Source organism: Micrasema longulum, unplaced genomic scaffold (assembly GCF_059751315.1).
Source record: "Micrasema longulum isolate JH-2025_06_02 unplaced genomic scaffold, ASM5975131v1 h1tg002175l, whole genome shotgun sequence".
NCBI classification, from domain to species: domain Eukaryota; kingdom Metazoa; phylum Arthropoda; class Insecta; order Trichoptera; family Brachycentridae; genus Micrasema; species Micrasema longulum.
The window spans coordinates 258,067-285,333 of record NW_028279340.1 but is presented as its reverse complement, the minus strand read 5'-3'; the positions used below and the strand labels follow the sequence as shown (position 1 = coordinate 285,333).

The 27,267-nt window shown below is 32.9% G+C and overlaps 2 protein-coding genes across 2 annotated transcripts in view; one reads left to right on the top strand and one right to left on the bottom strand.

Annotated features, from left to right (window-relative positions):
* LOC148272846 (uncharacterized) overlaps window positions 1-27,267 on the top strand; it is a 187,087-nt gene that overhangs the window by 67,247 nt on the left and 92,573 nt on the right. The window lies entirely within an intron of this gene.
* The window catches only part of LOC148272847 (pancreatic lipase-related protein 2), a 66,182-nt gene continuing 44,075 nt past the window's right edge, over window positions 5,161-27,267 (bottom strand). The window contains exons 7-8 of the mRNA XM_088239498.1: window positions 7,321-7,459; window positions 5,161-5,413 (exon numbers count right to left, since the gene is read on the bottom strand). Of these exons, the coding sequence (XP_088095624.1) occupies window positions 5,347-5,413; window positions 7,321-7,459 (206 nt within the window). The 3' untranslated portion in view covers window positions 5,161-5,346. The remainder of the gene's footprint in view (window positions 5,414-7,320; window positions 7,460-27,267) is intronic.

The following is a 27,267-nucleotide window of genomic DNA, read 5'->3' as shown; positions in this document are numbered from 1 at the left end:
TAAATACAGGCACTTATAAAATAAAATACAACTAAATAAAATTAAAGCTAGGATAAAAAAAAATACTACCTCAAGACAAGATCTGGTCTATCTTAGTGATTTTTTTAATCTATAAAGACTTGCACCAAAAAAGTCCAGATCTTGTCTCGAGTTTACAATACAACACGATCGGGACATTGGTGCATGCAAGCCATAGTTTGTGCTGTGTTGATCGAGGAACAGCACATTATTATTTCGCAACCGGTGGATCGGAACATTGAATGCCACTTGTTCCAGTTACGATGGTACATCAATTAAGCCATTCAGTAAATAAAACATAAATATGGAGTCAATGTTATTTCTACGTTTTTATAGACTTGAGATTTTTAACATTGACTCCATTTCTCATAAAACTAATATGTACCTATGTGGCTATCTGTAGGAACAAATTAATTATTATTGTTTGCAGATTACCTATACAAAAGTCACAGCTTGCCACTGGTATATCTGCTATATTATGTAACTAACCAACGTAGGAAATAGATTAACGCACGGGAAAGGCACTAGCAGAATGTTTCCATAGTACCTACATATTGAAAATGCTTAATGTGATCTCGTATGTTTAATATTTAAATCTATCTATGGGGTTAAATCCACTCTTTGTATACAAAAATTCGGACAAACTGAAAACATTGTTGATAAATCCAACTGGTACAAGAAGTATAAAAACTGAATAATATTTTCACGCGTTGCTAGTATCTAGGTGAAATAATTCAATCAGATGAATCTCACCTGCATCAATAAAGGTTTCAGCTCTTTAACATTGAAAAAATCTATATAAGGAAGAATTGAAGGTCTATGTATGTTCTAACATAGACAGAATGGTGAATATTTTACAGTGTGTAAAGTGGCCATTTAAACCGCTAATGAGAGGTTATAAGCCCTGTAATTTGCCTTGACTTCTATATTCCTTTCACCAAAATGTTCTTCATCTCTGTTGTAATAAGATAAATAAAAGTTTTTTTCAGGGAATCTATATAACAGTACGGCATTTTAACAAACATATGGAGTGTCTTCTGATTAGATTAGTCTCCATATAACAGTTCAGTCTGTTACTGTAGATTTTTTTATGAAAGGAAATGATTATAAAGATTATTAAAAAACCATAAAAAAAGAGAAAAACAATAAAGAATCAAATACGTTTTCTCAAAAAAGCGGCTCAGTAGTTTCACGTGATAAGTCGATTAATTTCGTGTGCTAAATTAAAATTAGCAATACTTTCTCAGATTAATCTGAAAGGGTGGCCGCGGCCAGGGAAAGGTAGACGGTTAGGGTGAAGGGTAGACCATCCATCACAGGGGGGGGGGTGTTCGGACAGTAGCGAAAATTATTATTATTTGCCATGACGTCACCAGGATTTTAATACCTCGAGTAGTGTGGAATTCTGCTAGGTTTGGAATGGGTTGACACAGATCGATCTTTTTATAAGGACGACTTAATCATTTTGAGGAATTTGTTTTTATCAAAACCAAATTAGAGATATTTTGATTTCGAAAGAACCTAAATGAAAATACAAGTCTACCGTTGCAAATTCTAATCTTCTTTTTTCAAATATTTCCTTCCCCGAAAGGTTCTTAACAAATATTTGTTACTCTTGTTTACTGGTTGTATCCAATGACGTATAATGTTTTTACTTTTGTTGTGTCTATATTTTTTTTGCTTTTTGTTAAAATGTAAAATTTTACTTACTATGTATTGACTTACCTTATTATCCACATGTAATGCGACGATAAACATTATGATTGCTCATAATTAAAGTGAACATATGGCACCTGAACGATAATAATAGCACAAGTCCAAAATTGTGGTTTTTAAGTTAAGTTGCAGAAATACTTTTGAATGTATTTTTTATTCGCACAATAGGGTATTATCACTCGGGAGGAATATCGGATTTATCATACTGTATTTATAAAGGATTTGTCAAAAACTCTTTTAATGTTTATAAAAGTCCTGATAATTAATAATTTCATTCATAAATTTCGTTTACAATATTCAATGTTTCAGAAAAGCTATTTTATTCGGTTGGTATTGAATTAAATCATACCAATCCACCTAACAGTACACCACGAACCATGCATTTCATGCATGCCTCCGTGGTGTAGAGGTCAAGATGCTTGACTTACACACGAAAGGTTCCGGGTTCGATTCCCGGAGAGAACACAAAAAAAATAAATGCGATTTTTCTCAAGCCTGGGTGTTCTGTGATGTAATTCACCACTGTAATTGGGCCTCCTGGCCTGTTGTGGTGCAAAGAAATAGAAATAATATTTGCAAAGAAATAGGAATAATATTTATTTTAATGTTGATAATGCCATTTATAGAACTTAAAACAACCTGTATTTTTGTGTATGCTTTTTTCCCCCTCTCTCGCTAACCTTAAAGCCAGTATCAACAGTAAAATAGGGCAACATTTGAATCGTAAGGTGACTTTGATCAGCAAATATATTGTCCATATTTTTCTCAATAACTTAAAAACTTTGACAAATTTTAACTGTTTTTTCTATATGGTAAAACCAAATACGCTTGAAATGCCAATATTATATTTCAAGTAAGATTCCAATAAATTAGTAGTGGAACCGTGAAGCTGTTTTTTTTAAATTCTGTGATAGACTTAAGTATTAGTTTTTAAAATATTTATTTAATGATGAAACCAATTTTGTGTATCACTTAGTGTCCATTATTATGATATATTTATTTTTATTATTATTATTATATATATATTTTTTTAACGAATAATAAGTTTTCAAAAATGAGCTAAAGTTGATGAAATTTTTTTACGTCTATTTTTTGCGAGCGACATGATTCGAAGTTATCAATACAAAATTTCGAGACAGGGCCTACAAAAAACATTTTCCTCAAATACTAGAAAAGTTCTTGTAAAGATTTGGGCTGCTTCCAACAAAATATGTTTTGGAACACTATACAATGGATATTTATTTCAATTATCATTTTTTGTGTTCATAATAAAGTTCCCTATTTTAGTTTACAATAATTCAAAAAATTAATTTTACTTTATGTGGAATCAAAAAAGTTCTATTATTTAATTATTTCGTTAGATGCGACTTAAACACCCAATGAAGACACGACTTTTCTTAATTTGCTTATACCTCAGTGTCTTTTTTTGTAAGTAATTTATAATTGGAAAATCTTCAAAACAAACACATAAAATCATGACGTATCAGAGCGACCCCACTCAGAAGGGTTGACATTAATCACCAAGTTTTTATTATATTCTCGCTCACACAACATAATGTTTTCTCATTTCAAAAATAACAATTTAAATTTCCCTTTTTTAAAGTTCTAAACTGATCGAAGTCATTCTACTTACTCGTCTTAAAATCATAGATTTTAACGTAAAAACTGTCTTCGCATCCAATGACGTCATATTTTGTGACGTGAAAATTTGTTTTTTTACCTTTTTAAAGTACCATTCCACGTGTTCTACTAGAATCATAGATTTTTACGTAAAAACTATCTTCGCATCCGAAGACGTCATAATTGGTGACGTCACGAATTGTTTGTTTTTGTATTTATTTAAACAACTAGACTTTGATCCTTAATATCTCCCTTATTTCCAAACAGATTTTAATAAGAAAAGTACAGATTATCTTGTGATTTTCTAAATGTATATTTATTTTTTTATATTATGTATTTTTATGATATTTTTTTTTACTCAAATTCAATCTAATAGTGGCACAATGATTATTACGTTCTTTTTATTTTTAAAAGCATTTAAAATTAGGTGGCACGAGTGAGTTGTGCCTTTGTTATTGAGAATGATTATAAGTTTACTGCGCGGGTGTGTAACTGCTCTTTTGTAAAAATTGTTTTTTAAATTATGCCTCTGTTATTCTCGGGTGCTATTTTATAAACATTTACAATCGATTTCTTCAATTCATCGAATTTAGTTACCTAATGGTTAGATTACAAGACTTGATATATCTCTCTTATTCATTTAAATTATGAAGTTGTATTTTTTGTAATCTTTAAATTGTCATTTTTACATCGGATTTAGAAAGCAAAATTTATATAAAAATGCTAGATTTTGAAACAAAAAATATTTTTCCTTACTATGCGAAGATAAATATACGGATGAAAGTGATGCCAATACCACAATAAATCTGTTTTACTGAATAAGAAAGAGCACGAGAGTATAACTTAACACAAAGAAGACAGAGACGCTGTTATATGTATGGCTGGTGTTTTTGTGTAAGAGACAAAAACAAAAGATGAAATTCGTCCAATACGTCAGTTATTGGCAGTAAACGAGAGTGCACGCCGGTGCTAATGATTATTTTGCTATATCAGACCTATATTATTTTTATTTTTTTAACAGAAACAGTATTTCAACCTCGTGATGTAAGTGGTCAGCGGACTTTCCTACCATACAAGAGGTCCACAGTTCGATTTTAGACTTGGTAGACACGAAATGTTTATTTAAAATGGTTAACAAATGACAACAGGGATGGAGAATACCTTAAATAAGGGAATATGGAATTCTAGGCATTTGCAGGGCTTATGACCTGTTATTGGCTGGTTTAAGTGGCCACTTTACACACTGTGTAACATTCACCATTTTGCCTATGTTTGAACATCCATATTTCTTCAATTCTTCCATTTATTGATTTTAGTGAAGTTAAAGAGCTGAAACCTTTATTTTTGTAAAGAGATTCATCTGACTAATTTATTTCACATACATACTATATTCCCTTATTTAAGGTATTCTCCATCCCGGTTGTAATTTGTTAATCTTAATGACTCCCGAGGGGGTGAAATCCTGTCTTTTGTCTACAAAAATTTGGACAAACTCAAATATTGTATTTCAAATGGTGTTTTTACACTAGGAAATTTCATAGTCTCTGGACTGTCACCTGAAACGTAAGACTGATCATCCAACAAAAATTTTGTATACCGATGTAGTGTCCTATGTACCATCATGTGTGGAAAGGGAATGATGATGGTAGTTTAACAGTATGTCCATGTTTATTTTTTAATTGTCTAAACTTCAGAATATTCTGTCTTTTGCTTGTGGTAACACAATGTTACATCACCGCGTGTAAAATAATTTTGTAGCACAGCCTTTAAAAACTTAAATAAATATGTATTGAAAATAAAGTGACACAGTAAACTTATTTTCTTTATTATCCTTACAAAAAATAACTGGTTCTAATATCACATGGTCGACTTACGAATACACATTTTGTACCGAGAAAAAATTATGGCAATCAATCCACTGAGAGTGGTCAATCATAAGACTTTTAAAGAATGTTTACGTCCAAAGAGAAAAAATCTTTTAAGATATTTATTTTAAAGTTTCGAGTGTCTAGCGTATGGCTCCTGGTGGTTTGTTCTAAGGTAAAAAGCTCCCCTCGCACTGGAAAAAGAAAATATTTAATCATTGTAAAATAAGTTATGATTGGGAATAATAGAAAAACATGACGATTATTTTTTTACAATTTTAAATCAATAGGGAGGGGTCTATGAAATACTACCGAGTAAAAAAATAATAATTTTGTCCTTATTAATGTTAAAAAATATTTTCATATTTATTTTGATTTCACGCGAAACGGTTCATTGCATTGGCAATAGGTCACGATTCGGTTAAATTTTGAACTTTATTTGTGACCGTTTAATTTTAAAAAGAATATAGTCACGAATTTTCACGTCACAATTGTCAAGGTCGAACATTTGAATTTTTGTATAGACTAATCTTTTGACAATTTTATTTTAAAAGTTTTGTATGAAAACATTTCTCCAGAATATTCATATTGATTTTGAATATACGATTAATTTTATTTAATCTATTTCACATATTTTGATCGGTATTCGCAGTATGTAATTTTTCCCTATGTATTGTATTTTATACATGTTTTACTCAATAGTGATGAATGACGTTTTAGAGAAGGGAATATTTCATTCGAGGCATCAACAGGACTTATGACCTGTCATTGGCTGGTTTAAGTGGCTACTTTACACAAGTTAAAGAGCTAATAGTAAAAATATCTTTGTTTGGAATTTTGAGTTTTGAATTTTTTGGAATGAGAAGATGTATGAATGTAGAGGAAGCGAGGTCTGCATCCCAAGATAGAGTGATATGGCGTTTTATCCTCTCTACCTACCCCTACGGAGAAACGGCGTGATGGTTTGTTTGTTTGTTGTTTATTTGGATATTCAAATATCTGCCGGCTGGTGAATGTTACAAGGCGTATAAAGTGGCCACTTAAACCAGCCAATGACAGGTCGTAAGCCCTGTAAATGCCTGGACTTCCATATTTCTTTCATCAATAATCTCAATGTCTGTTGTAATATGCTAATCTTAGTAGCTGTTTAGGGTGTAAAATCCAGTCCTTGTATTCGGACAAATTAAAACATTGTTAAAAAACCGACTGGTCCAAGAAGAAGCATAAAGATAAAAAATATTTTCAGGCGTTGTCAACATGCGAAAAAATTCAGTCAGATGAATTTTATCCGCATTAATAAAGGTTTCAGCTCTTTGAATATGTATGTTTAAACATAGGCAGAGTGGTGCATGTCACACAGAGTGTAGACTGACTACCTAAACCAGCCAATGACAGGTTATAAGCCCTGTACATGACTAGACTTCCAAATTCCCTTCTCTAAAATATTCTTCATCGCTGTTGTAATTTAATAATCTTTAAAACTCCCCGGGGAGTTGGGTCCAGTTGTATTTACAAAAAATTGGACCAACTCAAAATATTGTTGTTAATAGAATTATGATTGTTGTAAGATTCACTGTTAGTTCGTGTTTGATAGTTTTTCCTTTATCATAAAAAAAGATAGCATTCAGATTTTTACTACGCAATGACATTTTTCAGTGAGTTCAGAAAAAATGTGTATGTATTTTGTTAAAATATTACAACAGAGGTGAAGAACGTTTTATAGAAGGGAATAAAGAAGTCTGGGCATTTACACGGCTTATGGCTGGCTTAAGTGGCCACTTTGCACACTGTGTAGCATTCACTATTCTTTCTATCTTTAAACATCTGTATTCCTTCAATTCTTCCATCTGTTGACCTTTGTGAAGTTAAAGAGCTGAAATCATTATTGGTGCGGATGAGATTCTGAAGGAATTATTTCACCTACATACTAGGTAACGCCCGAAAATACTTTTTAATTTTTATACTTCTTCTTGGACCAGCTGATTTTATCAACAATATTTTGAGTTTGTCAACAAGAAAATTGCTGTCGACACATGAGAAGGTTATGCTATTATAAACTAAATTATGTGATTTATTTAAAAAGTCGCTATCATTAATTTACCTGGAAGAAGCGGCTATGCCCATATAAGCAGTCTCCGTATTGGAGCACTGGAGGGCTATGCACTTTCGAGATAGAAATCCTTTGGGATCAGTGATCGATTCAGCATACAGCTTCCATGCCCTTCTATGGGAACATCCAACTGAAACAAATAACATGATTATTATGCATTTCTAGATTTTACTATTGTTTAAAAAATTGCCTAGAACCGTAAGAGGATCGGCACGTATTCTACCTATACATATCAACGCTAGAAAAGAAAAAGTTACCAAGCCACATGTATGAACTTTACAAAAGGGCAATTTTTTTTATTGATAAAGAATCTCGTATTTTATTTTTTTAAATTTTAACCACGTAGGATAATATGCATATTAAAAGCCCCCCCCATTTACCCGGATCCCTTTTAAAGGTCTTGTGGCCTCTTTTCAGATCCGCACATCGCAAAAACATTTTTTTTTAGCTTTAATGAACGGTAAATTATTATCTTTTTTTATATTTTTATTCGCGTTTTTTTTAGAATTTAAATTTACTACTTTCAATGCCCCTATCGCCGTCAGAGCAATCTAAGCATATCGCTAGCCCAAAGCAACTGTGAGATAGCTCTGAGGAACCTATTCTCAGATAATCGGACTTTGCTGTGGGTGAAGAGTCTGATGAAATTCAATTATTTAAAGTAGATTATGAATAAGTACTATATTTTCGCATAGGTTAATTATCTAACTTCAATATTTTAATATTTGAAATGGTTAATTTATTAAAGATATATCTGCACGTAAATCTCAAAATCAGAAATTTCGAGTTTATCTCACTGTTGCTTTGGGCTAGCGATTTACAGGATGTTCTTGAAACCCTGTCACATCCGAAACCACGATGATCAGTATGGGCAAGAAGACATATTAGCATATTAAAAAAATATTTAGAATGAAGAAATTTTTCAAAAATAAAATAATAAAAAAAACAAATGGTTGCTGACTTCTGCAGGGGAGAAGTGAGGGAGGTGTAGCCGCCCAGTTGACAGTGTATCAGACTCACCCCTCCCCCCTCCTCATTTCTCCCCTGCAGAAGTAAGCAACCAGTTGTTTTATTTGATATTCTATTTTTGTAAATTTTATTCGTTCTAAAAAAATATTTTAATATGCCAATATGTCTTCTTGCTACTGGTCGTCGTGGTTTCGGATGTGACAAGGTTTTAAGAACACCCTGTATAGTCAATTTGTCTGTCACCCTTAATACAATTTTTCCAATTCTGATGGCGACAAGGTATGTAAGTTAATTATTTTATTTGATAATTTAAACACTTTGTATCCGTATACAGTTAACTCGTATGCATAAGGGCGGTTATATTGCCTTAAGGCAATTTCTTCCTACCTTCCCGATCCATTATTATCGTGGATCATGTTCATTAGCTTGTTAGTAAACCGGAAGAAACAAGTCCGATCGGGAGAACCAAAATTGTCACCATCCCTCCACCGGCCAAATAATTCAAACCTATTAGCCCAAATCATTGTTCGTAAATTCGTGATATTCCTAGCACGACCCTATTGAAGACAAAAACCTAGCATCAACCGATTGAAAACCTGGTATTATCCTAGTCAAGACCCATCAATCGGCCTTTTTAACCCCACGCAAAATGAAAAAAACCCAATCCTACATACTATCTATAATATGTATATGTCAGACCTTTTTATTAATGAAAAAAACCTTTAATTGTCTCTTCTGTACAGCTGCTTCATGTCGCTTGGTAACTCGGTCCTTTCCAGCGTCGATATGTAGAAGCGGAACACTAAATGCATCTCGATCATCTGTTACATCAAGGTAAGGTAAAAGTCTTACGCTTCAGGTCTCACTCCAGGAACAGTGTAATACTGCGGAGTCAAATCACTATTAAAACTCATATTTCACCCTGCCAGGAATCGAAACTGGAATCCAAGCCCGGTAGGCGTATGCACCAATCACTACACTACGAGGCCGACGTATCCCCATTCGATTTCAGTTTTCAGGATTTTTGCATGATTGTTGAGATGAAAGCGTATTCTCCATCCAACGGACACGGACGTTTTTTAGAATAGATGTCTCAAAATAATATTGGGTGTATTTTTTAATTTTTAAAAAATATACTTGGACTCCTGTATTTAGTAGCCTTACGTGACATGTACAAGGCTAAGGTACTCGGAAAAAAACGTTTATGTTTGTCTTATAAATGGGATGTTTGATCACTGATTTTGGTTTATTACCTTTATGAGTCCAATCAACATTGTTGCATAGTCCAAGAACAATGGCGCGTGATAACTATTTTTAAAGACAGTGTGGATATCTGTTAAGAATATTCCATCTTTCCCGCATTCTGCTTCAAGTATGTATATATATGTATGCGTGTATGTTTTCATATGTAAATTTTTTAAATATTTTTCTATGTACCATATACCTATGTTGGTACATTTCCTGATTTTTACTTATTATTGTATCTTTTAGCTTTTCTTATGTTATCTTTTATTTTTACCAAATCTACATACTTATGTTTCACTGCTGCACTTAAATGTAATTTCTAAAATATGTAAAAGCCCATTGGGCGTGTAAATCAATAAATAAATAAATAAGATTATGGCGTTGTAAACTGAAAAATGAACACTGAAATAACAGATGTTCGATACTCTGTTAAGAAATATCATCGCATGGACAATAGTCATCATTCCTTAATTTAAACCTAAATAGGTAACTTCTCATAGCTCCGTCATAATATTGGGTGAAAGGTTCTTTGACTTTGTACGTAACAAAGAAATAAGAGAACAAAGGCAACGATTTCTATGAGAATGCTCATCAAGCGGTGCGGCGGCGATATGATTGTCGTCCCGATGACAATTCGTCGGCATATCATATTAGAACCCGGTATGCGGATCTGATTTGGGAGGACGTATCGGAGTTGGCAGCCATCAGAAAGACCTGGGGGCTATTTTAGGCATAATAAAGCTCCAACTAAAAAGCGTACAGAAGCGTGTCGCCTCAATTGCTTTTTCCATATAAAAACAATGTTTTCGTTATTCAATCATAAATTTATATTTCTTCAAATTAATGTTTTAAGATTTCTGAAGTCAGATACATTTTATAAAACGATACTCCATTATAATAAAGAGCTTAAGAGATTTCACAAGTTCTGTTCCTCCGTTTATATATATTACAATAATCGATCGATACATTTTCTAAGCGGATACTCCATTATAATAAAGAGCTTAAGAGATTTCACAAGTTCTGTTCCTCCGTTTATATATATTACAATAATCGATCGATCCATTTTCTAAAACGATACTCCATTATAATAAAGAGCTTAAGAGATTTCACAAGTTCTGTTCCTCCGTTTATATATATATTACAATAATCGATCGATCCATTTTCTAAAACGATACTCCAATCTAATAAAGAGCTTAAGAGATTTCACAAGTTCTGTTCCTCCGTTTATATATATTACAATAATCGATCGATACATTTTCTAAAACAATACACCATTATAAAAAAGAGCTCAAGAGATTTCACAAGTTCTGTTCCTCCGTTTATATATATTACAATAATCGATCGATCCATTTTCTAAAACGATACTCCATTATAATAAAGAGCTTAAGAGATTTCACAAGTTCTGTTCCTCCGTTTATATATATATTACAATAATCGATCGATCCATTTTCTAAAACGATACTCCAATCTAATAAAGAGCTTAAGAGATTTCACAAGTTCTGTTCCACCGTTTATATATATATTACAATAATCGAGCGATACATTTTCTAAAACGATACTCCATTATAATAAAGAGCTTAAGAGATTTCACAAGTTCTGTTCCTCCGTTTATATATATTACAATAATCGATCGATACATTTTCTAAAACAATACACCATTATAAAAAAGAGCTCAAGAGATTTCACAAGTTCTGTTCCTCCGTTTATATATATTACAATAATCGATCGATACATTTTCTAAAACGATACTCCATTATAATAAAGAGCTGAAGAGATTTCACAAGTTCTGTTCCACCGTTTATATATATATATTACAATAATCAATCGATACATATTTTAAAACGATACTCCATTATAATAAAGAGCTTAAGAGATTTCACAAGTTCTGTTCCTCCGTTTATATATATTACAATAATCGATCGATACATTTTCTAAAACAATACACCATTATAAAAAAGAGCTCAAGAGATTTCACAAGTTCTGTTCCTCCGTTTATATATATTACAATAATCGATCGATCCATTTTCTAAAACGATACTCCATTATAATAAAGAGCTTAAGAGATTTCACAAGTTCTGTTCCTCCGTTTATATATATATTACCAATAATCGATCGATCCATTTTCTAAGCGGATACTCCATTATAATAAAGAGCTTAAGAGATTTCACAAGTTCTGTTCCTCCGTTTATATATATTACAATAATCGATCGATCCATTTTCTAAAACGATACTCCATTATAATAAAGAGCTTAAGAGATTTCACAAGTTCTGTTCCTCCGTTTATATATATATTACAATAATCGATCGATCCATTTTCTAAAACGATACTCCAATCTAATAAAGAGCTTAAGAGATTTCACAAGTTCTGTTCCACCGTTTATATATATATTACAATAATCGAGCGATACATTTTCTAAAACGATACTCCATTATAATAAAGAACTTAAGAGATTTCACAAGTTCTGTTCCTCCGTTTATATATATTACAATAATCGATCGATACATTTTCTAAAACAATACACCATTATAAAAAAGAGCTCAAGAGATTTCACAAGTTCTGTTCCTCCGTTTATATATATTACAATAATCGATCGATCCATTTTCTAAAACGATACTCCATTATAATAAAGAGCTTAAGAGATTTCACAAGTTCTGTTCCTCCGTTTATATATATATTACAATAATCGATCGATCCATTTTCTAAAACGATACTCCAATCTAATAAAGAGCTTAAGAGATTTCACAAGTTCTGTTCCACCGTTTATATATATATTACAATAATCGAGCGATACATTTTCTAAAACGATACTCCATTATAATAAAGAGCTTAAGAGATTTCACAAGTTCTGTTCCTCCGTTTATATATATTACAATAATCGATCGATACATTTTCTAAAACAATACACCATTATAAAAAAGAGCTCAAGAGATTTCACAAGTTCTGTTCCTCCGTTTATATATATTACAATAATCGATCGATACATTTTCTAAAACGATACTCCATTATAATAAAGAGCTGAAGAGATTTCACAAGTTCTGTTCCACCGTTTATATATATATATTACAATAATCAATCGATACATATTTTAAAACGATACTCCATTATAATAAAGAGCTTAAGAGATTTCACAAGTTCTGTTCCACCGTTTATATATATATATATATATATATATATATATATATATATATATATATATATATATATATATATATATTACAATAATCAATCGATACATATTTTAAAACGATACTCCATTATAATAAAGAGCTTAAGAGATTTCACAAGTTCTGTTCCACCGTTTATATATATATATATATATATATATATATATATATATATTACAATAATCAATCGATACATATTTTAAAACGATACTCCATTATAATAAAGAGCTTAAGAGATTTCACAAGTTATGTTACAATAATTGATCGAAGAATATTAATCTACTTTTAAAAGTTCCCATTTACCACTCAGCACACTTCTCATATTACAATTTATAAGTTCCTAACTTCGGGAATTGTTTGAACTTTGTTTTGAGCTCTGCCATCGATTATGTTACTTTTCGGTTGGAGCATAGAAGGGTTTGATCACGCCACTTGCGATTTATAGCGAAAAAAAACAGAAAAAAGTGCATAAAGTGCAAGTATTTTCTATGAGCTTTTTTTAATATTAGTTTTTTTAACACCGTTTTTTTAAATGATGCGATTATCAAAAATGATTGTTTGAGTTTGGCAAATAAACCAATCATTAATTTTTCGCAACTTTGATTTGAATTTAATATAAGTACCTGGCATATCTGCACCAGCGCATATTGGCAATAAGCAATAAATTTGTTTCGCAAACTCTGTCAAATGGATTTCCGTTTTATATCGCCTCGGCCTCCCTCCGAACTCGACCTAACCTGTTCGGCAGTTTGCCAGCTTCCTGAAAAGTGCTCTTTTACAAATGTTCCGTGAAAACATACAAACTGTACAAATCTCCGCAGCCGAATGGACAGATACGTAAAATAGTTACAAATAACAATTATTTATATTTCCGTTTCATTTCATTAGCACGCGAAATTTCTCATCTAAGCACATGAAACGCTAAGTGAGGAAGTTCAACCCTACGGGCAATGAGATGTAAAAAATGCATTATTACGCGCCGGTGCGGCGGTAAAAGTTAGAGCGTTAAATTGTACCGCGATGTTTCATAAATAATAATTACTTGGAACGACGTCGCTTTTTTTCCAGAATCAGCCAATGATAAGCGAGTTGTCATAGATTTCCGGTTTATGGTAAGTCAACTGACCAATCAGCAGAACTCACCGAGATGGAGAGGAAGGGAACTTAAGACGTCACATGCGGAGTAGACTCAAAAATACCAAAAATCATAGAGCTGATAATACGATACATACAAACTATAAAAAAAATGGCTTAGTTTAATAGTCTTTTAACAAATAAAAATATATAATAAACCACTGAATTTCCTCATTGCCAATTTATGCGATTTTTTTTCATTATTATCATCATTGGCTCTACAGCCGTCTGTGAGCCTTGGCCTCCTCTAAAACTCATCGTCATCTCCCTCTATCCTGATATGCACTCTTCCAGTCCCGATTACAATAGCATCCACATCATAGGTAGTAAAGAACTCACACGAGAGGTAGTATCATACATGGTCAATATAGTGCTGGCAATTGGTAAAATAAACCAAAGTAGGGAAGAAAATGCCGAACACTTCTCTAGTGGAACGGAAGGCCTGTTGACTACTGCCAACAGGCCGGCTTCTCCTGAAAAGTTTTAAGTGGTTTCCTCTCCACATGAGCAAATGCTGAGAACTTCCCGATTGGTTCACATAAGTATATCCCTCCTGATCCTAATAGTTTAGATAAATTTAAAGAAATTTAATTGCAGAAAAATCCACCTTTTTATATATAAACCTTGTATATTATAAGCATGTTAAATAATAAAGCAACTCCCATATAAAAAAAATATTTAAAAAATAGCCTCCACATCCCTCTGCACTACATCCAGCCATTGGAGTTTGGGTCTACCGACGATGCACCTGGGGGCTCTGTGTGATGTATCTTATTGAGCACTCTCTTTTCACTCAATATTGAACCCTTCCTATAGCAGCCTCTCAATTTGATTACTTTAAACCATCATTATAAATGTTAGGTACTGTAGAATTCTTCGTTAAATCGTATTCTCCAAACTCCGTTTTCCTGCACAGCTCCGAATACCATAAGTATTTTTCTTCCAAATATGAGGAGAAGATTTATCTCATAGTTTTTTTCCTATGCTCATAACAAATAAGGATAAAATAAAACTCCCATATTTAAAAAAATCTTAAAATTGTTGACTCAATTAAAGAATGAAACCGTGTGCTGAGACGCATAAAATTATAGTGATTAAAAATAATATGAATGAGTTTTAGAAAAAGTTTCAAAGCTAAAATAGTTATGTATACAGATGATGTAAATATTAGCATGTGTCTGGGCGTATGAAGAATAGAAGAATTGAGTTACTTGTGTAAAATAGAACCAGAATCCAGGACGGGTGTTTTCGAATTGATGGCTTTTCTCAGGTAAAAATCCTGAAGAAGGAAATCGTCGGAATATTTTTTTAAATTTCATGTCAACTATGTCTGGAATCGAGCCCAATACCTCTTGCATGGCAGCCAAATGCGCTGACCATTACGGCAAATGACAAAGGCGGACAAACCCTTTTGCATTACAAAATATTTACGTCGTATCTTAAATAATATAATATGTGTTTTATTGTTATTATGGATAACTAACTTACAAAGCACCAAGATTCATAAATATTTGTATTACCGATTTGTATTATGGAAAACTAATATAGCGCATCTGAGATCCGAAGTTACCAAGACCCTAAGAGCCGATCAACGCAGGCCCGATTTAATAAGGTTATTAGGACAGATTCATTAAGGCCCGCAGGGCTGATTAAACGAGTCTCGAAGGGTCAAATTTACTAGCATATAATAGTCGTTGATATCTGACTGTTGTAATTTCATTAATTTATTTTAATTTTAATTTGAATCTTGAAATAGGGCACTCATAAACATATTCTTATGTATGCTCTTATATACATATATTTCATTAATTGTTTAAAGTAAATGACATATTCTTCAATGTTCAATATTTACCCAAATATTTCAATTTTGGTGGCCACTTTCAACGAGTCGGACCTCGGATCTCTGATTCGTAAGTCCGCAACACCGTGGGACCACAACCCGATTTTAAATTACTGTTTCTGCTGTTACTACGCTTTATAAGTTCCTTGTTCTTGGACTGGCACTAAAGAGGCGAGACCTTCACGTGACAGGTGATCATGATATGCTGCATTTAATGTTCCAATGCAGTGCCCCATGCACTACTTGGTGCAGGAAAGAAAATGGTGATAAAAAAGCCTAGTCCTCCGTTTTTTTATAATATTCATTACAGAGATCAAAAAGTTAATAATGTACAATGCAATGTATTTTCCACGATTTAAGATTTCTTCGCCTCATTTTAGCCAGATATTGTTATTAATCAAACCTCCCTCCGTCCTCGCCAGTCACACACCTCGTCTGGTCGCAAATGGGTTGGTTAACCGATTTAATGAGTGTCGCCTTTCCCAGAATATTAACCGCCAGATTGGCGAATTACGCCTGGGGTTAGATGTCTGTATTTATAAATTATTTATTTATTCATTTAAACGCCCACAAGGCCCAATTTAACCTGGTATTTGATAAAGTAGATACAACAACGACATATAAAGTGAAACCATAGAATTAAGAATAGTCCAGAAACCGCATACGCACATTAAACAGAAGGCGACTAAACTACTCATAAATAAGTAGGTTTACGTTTTGACCCATTAGTTTCTTTGTAGACGTCGCTCAGTACGCAACTCCTGATTTGAATTCAACTTTGCCGTGTTGTGTCCTTTTAAAGTGTAGAAATACTGCTAGGATCGCAAAGAAACAGGATGGTATCACATTTCATGTGTAATTAGCAAATGAATGTTTCAATAGCAAATGCATTTCTTAAAAATTGAATAATTTTTCAGATTGTCAGATGTCAGATTGTCGATGAAACGAAATGGAAATTTTGTTAGCGTTGCCAGGGTAGTAAATTTTTTTACCCTACTTTGCTCATCTAATGAAAGAACTAATGAAAATTAGACCTCGGATTAAACAACGCCGTAGGGGACATTTGAACGACCATTATCTTTAAAACATCAAATATTATTTAACATGATGTAAAAATATCCGTTTTATGTTAAATAAAATTTGTTTTAAGTTCAAAGTTCATTAATTAAATTACTCTTATTAAATGACCATTTACTTACCTACTCTGTTGTGTCAATCAATGTTTCCGCGTGTACATTAAAATTTGAGAGAAATTAACAGATTACTTTTTTTTACCTTACATTTGTGTTATGATTATTTTTTTCTCATCAAGCAACATTACGCGGCGACGCCGACGTCACGAATGCGCGCGGCGAAAGTAGGGTATAGTGGGGGAATTATTGGGCACAGTCCGATGTATTTAAATATCCTTCTACGCTCCTTCTGGACTATTCTCAATTCTATGAGTGAAACCATCCCAGTATAAGAACACATAATTTTTAACACATCGTCATCATCCCCTCTCCTCCCCTCTCAGAGCCCGGTGGTGCAAGCGGCGCAGAAAGTTAGATGAAATACTATTAGGAGTTAAGTTAATTGGTTAAACGGCCGACTGTGAAACTGCCGTCCCGAGTTCGATTCCCGCCAGTTCCAAGAAAAAAATCTTTGTCGGGAAATGGTGCCGGTGACGTGCTGTATAATTCATGACTTCTTTGCATATCCTTTCTTGTTTCTACCTGCTGACAAGCCTTCAAAATAGAGGCTTAGACGGTCATTCCTTTAAAAAAATAACAATAAGGAAGTTCAGCGTCTTTTTTTATTTGTTATTAGAATATTAAACGAAGCCAAAATTATTTTTTTATTTTTTATATGTCGTATTATCAGCGCTATGATTTAAAAAAAAATAGTATTTCTAAAATAACTCCGCGTGTGACGTCAGAGGTTTTTCTCTGACAGTTCTTCCGATTGCCTTGTTTACGGTGACCAAACCGGATATCCTTCAAAGCTCCCATATCATTGGATGGTTCATATGAACCAGTGACGTTATTTAAAGTAGTGCGTTTTTAAAAAAACATTTTTTTCGTACATTTTCAAGAAATTTTGCCGTACAATTTAATGCTCTAATTTTTACCGCGCGCAACAAAAAAATTGTATCCAATTTCCCGTAGGGCTGAAGTTCCTCGCTGTCCGTTTTTTTTAAATGAAGAAAACAAGAGGTGAACTGCAAATTTATCAGCGTTTATTTTTTATAATTAAATAAAAAATACACACAAGAATTTGTTTTTAAAAACGTATTTTCGACACTGTTAAAAATAATTGTATCCAAAAGCTCAGCTTCCTATAATAATTGATTGGAGGGAATAGGTAGTCAAATTTTTATAAAATATGATTTTGAAGTCAGTATTCTGTGGCTAAGAATGGCAATGAATGCTAATTTTGCGTTGCTCTGTCATTTTATTAACGTAATCAGATGGTTATACGTACAGAAAGCATGCTTGGAATGTATGGGGGTGCGCGGTAACATTGCGTTTAGATTGCCAGCAATTTACAAAGGAGTAATGTTAATTAACATTTCTGTATACACATTTATTTTATTTATTTTATTTTATTTATTTCGAATACAAACAGATGTACAGGTTAAATGAATATTTTTTTTTTAAAAAATTTATATAAAATGTATACATAGTAGGGCCTGCCATCCAATTATATGTATTCACTAAATACTACTGTAATAAAGCGACGACGGCTTGAAGTTTAAACTATATAAATAATAAATATACCATATATTAAAATAAGATAAATATGGACAAAACAAGGAGATAGTGGAAAGGAAAAGAAGGAAATTGGTAAGGAGTGGTAAAGGATGATTGAAGGAAAGTGAGAGTGGAAAATTGCATTTGATTTCATGATTAAACGAATTATGAATGAAGAGCATGAATCAAGCCCATTAATTCTCTTCTGTACATATTGTATGGAGTGTTAAATATATCAAGACTATTAAATTTTTTGTTAAATGTTTCACATATACGAGGGATTGTAGAATGTTTCCGATGATTAGTTTTAAATTTACGAATATAGAAAATATCAGAGAGTCTAGTTGGCCTGGAGGGGACACGGTAAGCAAGTAGATTAATGAGTTCCGGGGAATCGAATTTATTATTGACAATTTTATAAAGCAGGATCTGATCAAACATATCTCTTCTGTGTGCTAATGAAACAAGGTTATAAAATTTTAATGAAGCTAAATAATTTGGAAAATGCAAATGAAATTTGTATTCTAGTTTTTTCAGGAATTTTTTTTGAACATTCTCGATTCTATTAATATTTAATTTATAAACAGGAGACCAGATAGCAGTGCAATATTCAAGATGGGGGCGTACGTATGTTATGTAAAGCAATATAAATGAACCTAAATTTTTAAAAGATTTACACAGCCGCATGATAAATCCAGTCATTTTGTATGCCTTGTTAATTATAGTTTCTATATGACTATTGTAATTTAAGTTTGAGTCCAAAATAATTCCCAAGTCACGTATTTCGTTTACTTCTCTAATTGTATTTTCATTTATCATGTAGTCATATTTTATTTTATTTTTATTACGAGTGAAAGATATTTTGTAACATTTAGACACATTGATATAAAGTTTGTTTATAACACAGTAATTCGATAATGCATGTAAATCTTGTTGTAACTTTGCACAATCATCTCTACACTTGACTTTAAGGTAAATTTTTTTATCGTCAGCATAACAAAGGTAATGGGCATTTTTGAAACATAACTGAATATCATAAATATAGGCATTAAATAAAAGTGGCCCAAGATGTGAGCCCTGTGGTACACCAGACGGAATGGAGATGAAATCAGATTGATATCCTTCAATCATAATTGACTGAAGTCTATTATCTAAGTAAGAGATAAACCATCTGTATAAGTCACCGTGAATTCCCAGATATTCTAATTTACGCATAAGAATTCGGTGATCCACCTTATCAAACGCTTTAGAATAATCTGTGTATATGACATCAACTTGCGTTCTGTCATCCATATTGGAAGTGACGTATTCGGTGAAATTTACCATATTGGTTAAAACAGAGCGCCTCTTCAGAAAACCATGCTGAAAATTTTGTATATTTTTAAGAATTTTTGGATAAATTTTATCATAAACCATGAGCTCAAATAATTTTGAAAAAACTGAAAGAATTGAAATGGGACGGTAATTTTGAATATTATTTTTAGATCCAGATTTGAAAATTGGGACTATTATTGCTTCTTTAAATTTTGTAGGGAAAGTTTTTTCGTTAATTGATCTATTAAAAATAATAGTCAAGGGTAGTGACAGTGAGTGCGCGCATTGAAAAACGAAAAAAGGAGCAATCTCATCATTTCCACTTCCCTTGTTTGGGTTAATGTTGAGCAGATATTTCGTTACCTCTTTTATCTCAAAAGATGCATTACCAATTGAGTCGTAATCATTGAGTAAATTTGGCGTAGATGAAATATTAAGAGGTTGATCATTAGTATTATTGCTAGGTGATTCATAAGATGTTTTAAAATATTTTAAGAATAGATCGCAGATCTCCTTTCCCCCTGTACCAGATGTCTCTCCATAATGCATAGTTTGAGGTATATTACCTCTTTTGTTAACATTTTTTGCAAATGACCAGAGTTTCTTAGTATTACTTGGAATTTCTCCCTCTACTTTGGCAATGTATATCGCGTAACATTCTTTTTGCTGAGTTTTTTGACGTGATCGGAGCATTGAAAATTCTAAGTAATCGAGTGGGTTTTGATATTTAATCCATCTTCTATGAACTTTGTGTTTATTTTTTATTATCTTGATTAAGGCAGATGAGTACCAAACGGGATATTTGTTTTGTTTAATTGACTGCTTAGGAATAAACCGTAAAATAGTATCTTTGAGTATTACATAAAAAGCGTTCACGGAATCATCAATAGACTCAGCATCGATTAAAACCGACCAATCAACCTCGCGTAGATAAGAATTTATGATTGAGTAATCCGCCCTACGAAAAAGAGTGATTTCTTTATGCGGTATAATTAGAGAGGGAGACACTTCTATTCCGATGTCTATATGTAATGCTGGATGGTGAGTATCTTCAGTGACAAGAGGTGCGTCAGAATGCGTTACGCGGCAATCAATATCAGAAATAATTAAGTCGAGAAGCCTTCCATTTGCATTACGGATATTGTTAAATTGATTAAGTTCCGCGTATGATAACGTGTCTACTAAATGCCTGCTAGCTTCGTTACATGATGTATCAGAAATTAAAAGAGCGGTATCAGGTTGTGGAATCCAATCCAATGTTGGCATATTGAAATCTCCCATAACAAATATCAGGTCTTCGGGATTTTGATCTCGTAATTTAGTTAAAACAGAAAGAAATGAATTTACAGCAGTGTCGTAATTGCGTCCTTGAGGAAGATATACGCATGCAATATGAATGTTCTTCTTAGAGGTAAGTCTGCAGGCAGGAATGGTAACCCAAATGCTCTCTGCTGAACATGCTAAGTCATCCCTAGCCTGAGGGTGAAGATCTTTTTGGCAAATGATCATCACTCCTCCTCCCCTTGTTTGGTTACAATCGTCATATTTTCTATCAGCTCTTAGTATACAATACCGACTGGAAGGAGCAATTTCTTCATCTAAAATACTGCTATGGAGCCAGGACTCTGTAATACCGTATAAACAATAAGTATCATTTGACAACAGATTCTGGTAGAATATGTCTAATCTACCACGAATGCTTCTACAATTTTGATAATATGCCGTGAAGTTCATTGCGAGTGTTGAAATATTAAAATATTAAAGATAGTAAATTCAAGCATTTTTATAGAGCCCCAAAAGGTAAGTAACTGTAACAGTGAGTTAAGCAAAAAAGAAATAAATATTCTCGTACCGGTAAATAGAGTTATATGAATATAATATTTATCTGCATACGTACAACTAATGTAATCACGTAAGGTTTTAAATATATTATAATAAAACTGTACAGAACATGTGTTTTTTTTGTGAATATTTATATAAAATTTTAAAGTAAAAAAAAATAATATGATACATAATTTGCTAAATAAGCATAATATCTGATTTATTACCCGGCGTACATGTATTGACTCAAATAAAATTAAATATGTATTTGTATGCAGTAGAAGTGGGCGTAAACAATCCAGTAAATCAAAACAGACGTAAGTAATACTTTTACTGTCATTGAATATAAAAAATGCGAAACACTTTAAGTTTATCGAGTAAAGTACAAAAAACATACTTGCGTTTACAATTATTAGTCTATTGATATAGATTTTGTAAGCGCTAGATAATTGACTGTTAACATTATAATAATAAAATATTATAAAAACTATGCGATAGTAATATAGACGGAGATGTAGCGTATTTGAATTGCACGAGTTATTGAGTGAGTTAGAATAGTATATATAAATTACGATGCCAGAGAAAGAGTAAGAGATACACTGATATTCCATGCGTTTAAAAGAGAAATAATAAGCTTGTAATGCAGCGCGGTAATCAAATGCAACAGATTGAGGAATATGCGCAGGGATAAACAAACGTTGGAAAAGGAAAAAAAATGTAAGTGAATTACAATAATCGAAGACAAATAATTTAAAGATAACGTAGATAAGTATTAAAATAAAAGAATCAAAATAATACAAATTAAATGACACATTGTGTGTTTCAAAAATAATACAGGTACCTATATTTACCAAACTCAAAATACCTAGCGCAAAGTAAACATCTGTATTGATGACAGGGTGGGGGAAAGGAAGGATGACGGGGGTTATGTAAAGGTAGAATAGGGAAGCGAGGGGAATATAAAATATAGAGATAATACAAAAAAAATTACAAAAAAGAAAATTGAAATGTGAATTAATAAGGTTATTCGGTGCGAAACTTGTCGAGGTCACTAGTGTTAAATATTTTGATCACCGGGGATGTAGTGTTGCGTCTTATGAAGATGTTTCCATTCCGGGTCCAGCAGAAATCGTGCCCTTTCTGTCGCGCTATGTTTTTGCTTTCAAAAAGGAGTTTCTTCTTTAAAGATGTAAGGTGTTCATTACAATAGATTGGTTCCGCAGTCCCTTGTAAGCCAATATCCGAAGTAGTCAAACCCCGACGTTTCTTGACGGCTGCCAGAAATCCATCTCTGGTCATCTGCCTTAAGAATCTGACTACTATGAGTTTCGGCTTATTAGGTTGAGACGGCAGTCTGGAAAAGTAGTCTATGTCGCATTTTTCAAGGGGAAAATGAACAGTTTTGGCAATTTTATTAACAATTTCCAATATGTCTTCTCCGGTTTTATGAGTGATTCCTTGAATTTCGATATTGTTCCGGCGTGACCATTGAGCCTGTTTATCAGTGAAATACTGAAGGTTGTTTATTTGTTTTTGTAATTCCTCAAATTTCCCTTGCATGCCATCTAACTTATTAATTTTTTCCTCTTGCAATAGAATTTTAGCCTCCATGGCATCAAATTTGTCATTTATAAATGACACGCTCTCTCTCATGCCAACCAATTCATTCCGTAAGGATTTTATGTCACATTTTATAGTCCGTAGTTCGGTCAATTCCATACGAATATTTTTAATTTCAGCGAGTATAGTCTTCGCCTCCGAATTGTTGATAACCCCTGATAATTGCTCGTTATCAGTTCCGAGCGATGTGTCCCGAGCGATACCAGAAATACAGTCAGTGCACTTTACCTTACCACGACGTTCGATAGATAACTTTTTGTAAGCAGCCTCTGGCAAATCTCCGCACACGAAATGATTTGCACCTTTGCACACTGAGCACGTATAATACGCTCCGGCCGTGACCGGCTTTTTACACACTTGACAGAGGTTAGACATATTGCAAAAATAAATTTTGAGCTACCCACTATTCACTTTTAATGTAATTTTAAAAATAAGCTAATTAACTGCAGAAAAGAATAGTTTAAATCACTCCAAGATGTATTAATTCGCAAAGCCTTTCGTTCAAACACTGCTAGAATAACACAACCACTTAAAAAATATGTTAAATAATACTTTTTATACAGAGACCAAATTAAAGCCGCCACTTCGTATCAGTTTGATCAATTTCCGATTTTTTTAATTTACCGACTCTCTATGTCTACCCATTTCAAAAGAAGACCGTCTCTTCGTTAGGACACTTAAATATACGAGTAGCTTTAAAGAACATGCAAATGATTATAATATGCCCCTTCGCCATATTATTGTATGCAATAATTTTATCAAATTAATTCGGCGCTCCACCTTACATGCACTACATTCACATGACTCGCCTACAGTCTGTATTGAATGACGCAGCGAGATTTATTTTTGGAATCTCTAAGTTCAGTCATATCACTTTACTACTTGGGAATTGCACTGGCTACGTTTTCCACAGAGGGTGGAATACAAACTCTGTTGGCTTATGTATAAGTCACTGCACAACCCTGCTCCAGAATATCTAAGGGAACTCTGCATTCCAAATGAACTAGCTGACAGATGTCTTACGCTTAGATCAGCTACATCTACGTCGAAAGGAAAAGGTATTATACCTCTACGCAAACAGCGCACTAAATTCGGCGAACGTGCATTTGCGGTCGCAGGCCCTACGGCATGGAATGCTCTCCCAGCAGAAATCCGAAACTGTGAGAGTGAAGTGATGTTTCGGAAGAAACTTAAAACCCACTTGTTCTCTAAATTATTTAAATAAATTCTTAGCATGTAGTGAAAAAGTAATATAAAAAAGTACATTATTTTTCTTAAATTAAAAAGTTAAAATTAAATTTATATCTTTATATAATCACTTTGTAAAGCGCCCTTGAGGTTTTATATTACGAAAATGGCACTCTATTATGCACAGAGGACATTTTTGTATCTATCGTGCTGACGATGAGACGATAACGTCTTGAAACCGGTAAATGTTAAAAAGTTCATTTACTTTATTTTTCATTTTGTTTATCGGGAAATCAATAACAACACAATGGTAATAAAAAACATATGCATACAGGTATCCCATAACTCAACATATTCCCTTCGAAGGCTGATATGCAATTTAACGACTTATTATAATATGTACATATGAATGGCCTTAGTTAAAAAACATTAGTTTTCGAGATACTAGCACTTTTATGAATTTCGTGAAAATCTACGCCTTATATCAATTTCTCGAGTCCACAAGTACGAAATTCCATATTCTAGGATTCAAATTAGTGATGTAACGGAAGTGTCATAACGGAAGCCGAAACGAAAACAGATGTTAAAAGTAAATTTTAGCGGAAACAGAAACGGACGCGGAAGCGGATGTGTAAATACTATGGAAAAAAGCACATTTTTTTACAAATACAATTTTTAATGAAATTAATTTTCAAAATTAAGTAGTGTAAGTTATATTTTATGAAAAGTAGTTTGCCGCTTTTACACCTAATAGTCTGTTGCGGTGTTCTTCAAATATAAGACCAGCTCCGCTAAATAATTGCTCACTGGTGACGTTGCCGGGAGGAGCTGATAAATATTGGCGCACTAATGGCAAAATATTAGTATGTTTGTATGAATCTAATTTCCAACACAAAAGGGGACGTTCGTGTAAAGCCAATCGTTTTTCTTTTTTTGTATTCCCAAAGTTGTGACTGTGTCTCCAAAATTAGATTGTCATTCTCGTTATTTGTAATCGAGTCTTGCTGGTCTTCATTCATACTTAACAGGCATTCTAACATTTGTAATGATGAATTCAACATTGATAGGTAGGTTAGGCTTTATTCTCAATTTGAGTTCGGCGCATAGTTCTCATCTGGCTGTTAGATCGTCAATTTCAACAAAATAGTTCCAAACTAGTTTTTGATTTCATAATTGCACTTAAGTTGCACACACGACACAAATTAATAACTAAAACAAACAAGAACAGAAAATCAAACGATTTTACACTCACGTCACGACGTATAATGAAGTAAAAAAAGTACGTAAACAAACGCGTTGCGAAAAGTGCCGAAAGCACGCGCCCGGCTCGCTCGTAGATGGCTGGAACGCCTGGAACACCCCTCCCGCACATAAAGTTCCGTTCAAATTTCAGTTATAAATGTTGCGGTAACAGAATCAGAAACAAATGTCCAAAAACGTGCAGAATTTCCGCAGTTGCGGAAGCAGAAGCAGAGGTTTGTTGCATCACCAATTCAAATTCATATTACGCAATCCTCAATAACCCCGCCGTTGATCACAGTCCAAAATAATATCGGTTCAGGTGATACCTTAAGAGTAAACTTTACAGAAGATGGCCCCTGCTGCAGAAGGTGAAACGTTGATTTGAAACCAACCTACATGGCATCATCTAAAAAGGACCATACCTGTTAAAATTTAAGCATACGAATTAATTTGTTTGAAACCTCACTTTATGTTTCATACACGTTCGATAAAATATTTTAGAATCAGAATATGTAAATACAAAATATTATTGGGGGTTTCATCATGTTTTTGGTGGGTTTAAAACATGTTTGATTTAAATTAATCCGAAAATTTAGATTGTGATTCAAATCCAGGCGACGCGACTTGTCACAGATAAATGTTATAGGTAGATACTCAACCACTAATCAAATACAGGTCGAATGGCCTTTGTTGTTGGTTTGTATAATTTATTATGTCAATCTCCACACCCACGTCCAATCAATCCTGTTAACTAGCGGTAGTTTACACGTTTACGCTTGCACGGATATCCAAATGAGGGAAAAATTTGCTTCTGAAATTTTGGCAACTGTCCACTGATTTAATCACTTCGAAATACTCGTATCAAATCCGAGTTCATTCAATAACAGGGAGGAAAAAAATATTTTATATTTTCCTTATGTTTTTTGCAACGTTTCCAATCAATTTTCTCAATTCCTTATATAAACTGCTTATTGATAAATTCTGTTTGTATATTTTTTGCGTCTAAGCAGTTCATTGTTATGATTTGTTATATTTGTTTCATTGGAAAAATATTACATAATTATTTTTTATTTCTTATTTAATTAATGCAGCTTTTGTTTCTGGTTATTAAAAGAATTATTTTTCTGTATTAGATAGGCACTATCAGGTTTTTAGTGAGTTTTTTCTAATAGTAGGTACTTGTTTCAATTTATGTTAAAATTTTATAAGTCAAGTTTTGTGTACATTATTACAACTATTATTTTGTTATTCTTATACATACTTCTGCATTATTTTTATGTTTGTGTTCACATTGTAATCTTTTGTCATTTCTGGTTTCGCTGTGTCTATTTTCTAACTTGTTATCATGTCATGGTATGCTTCAATAAATGGAAAAAATATATAAATCGTAAGAGAGGTTATCGCATATTTTTTTTTTTTTTCGCCCATTATTTTTCTTCTCTTTATTGCTTTTATCGTTGTAGGTTTGCTATTACTTTCTACTGATTTTGTTCATTTCGTGACGTTTAACTAGTGTTTTTATTTCTATATTACATTGGATACCACAAAAACGCTTACAGAATACAAAATCATATATTTTTGAATTTTCATTCCTTTCATCCGTTTCTAATTCTTGTTCTTTTACTAGGTTACATATGCATTTTTCCTCAATGCCTTCACAGTACTTTG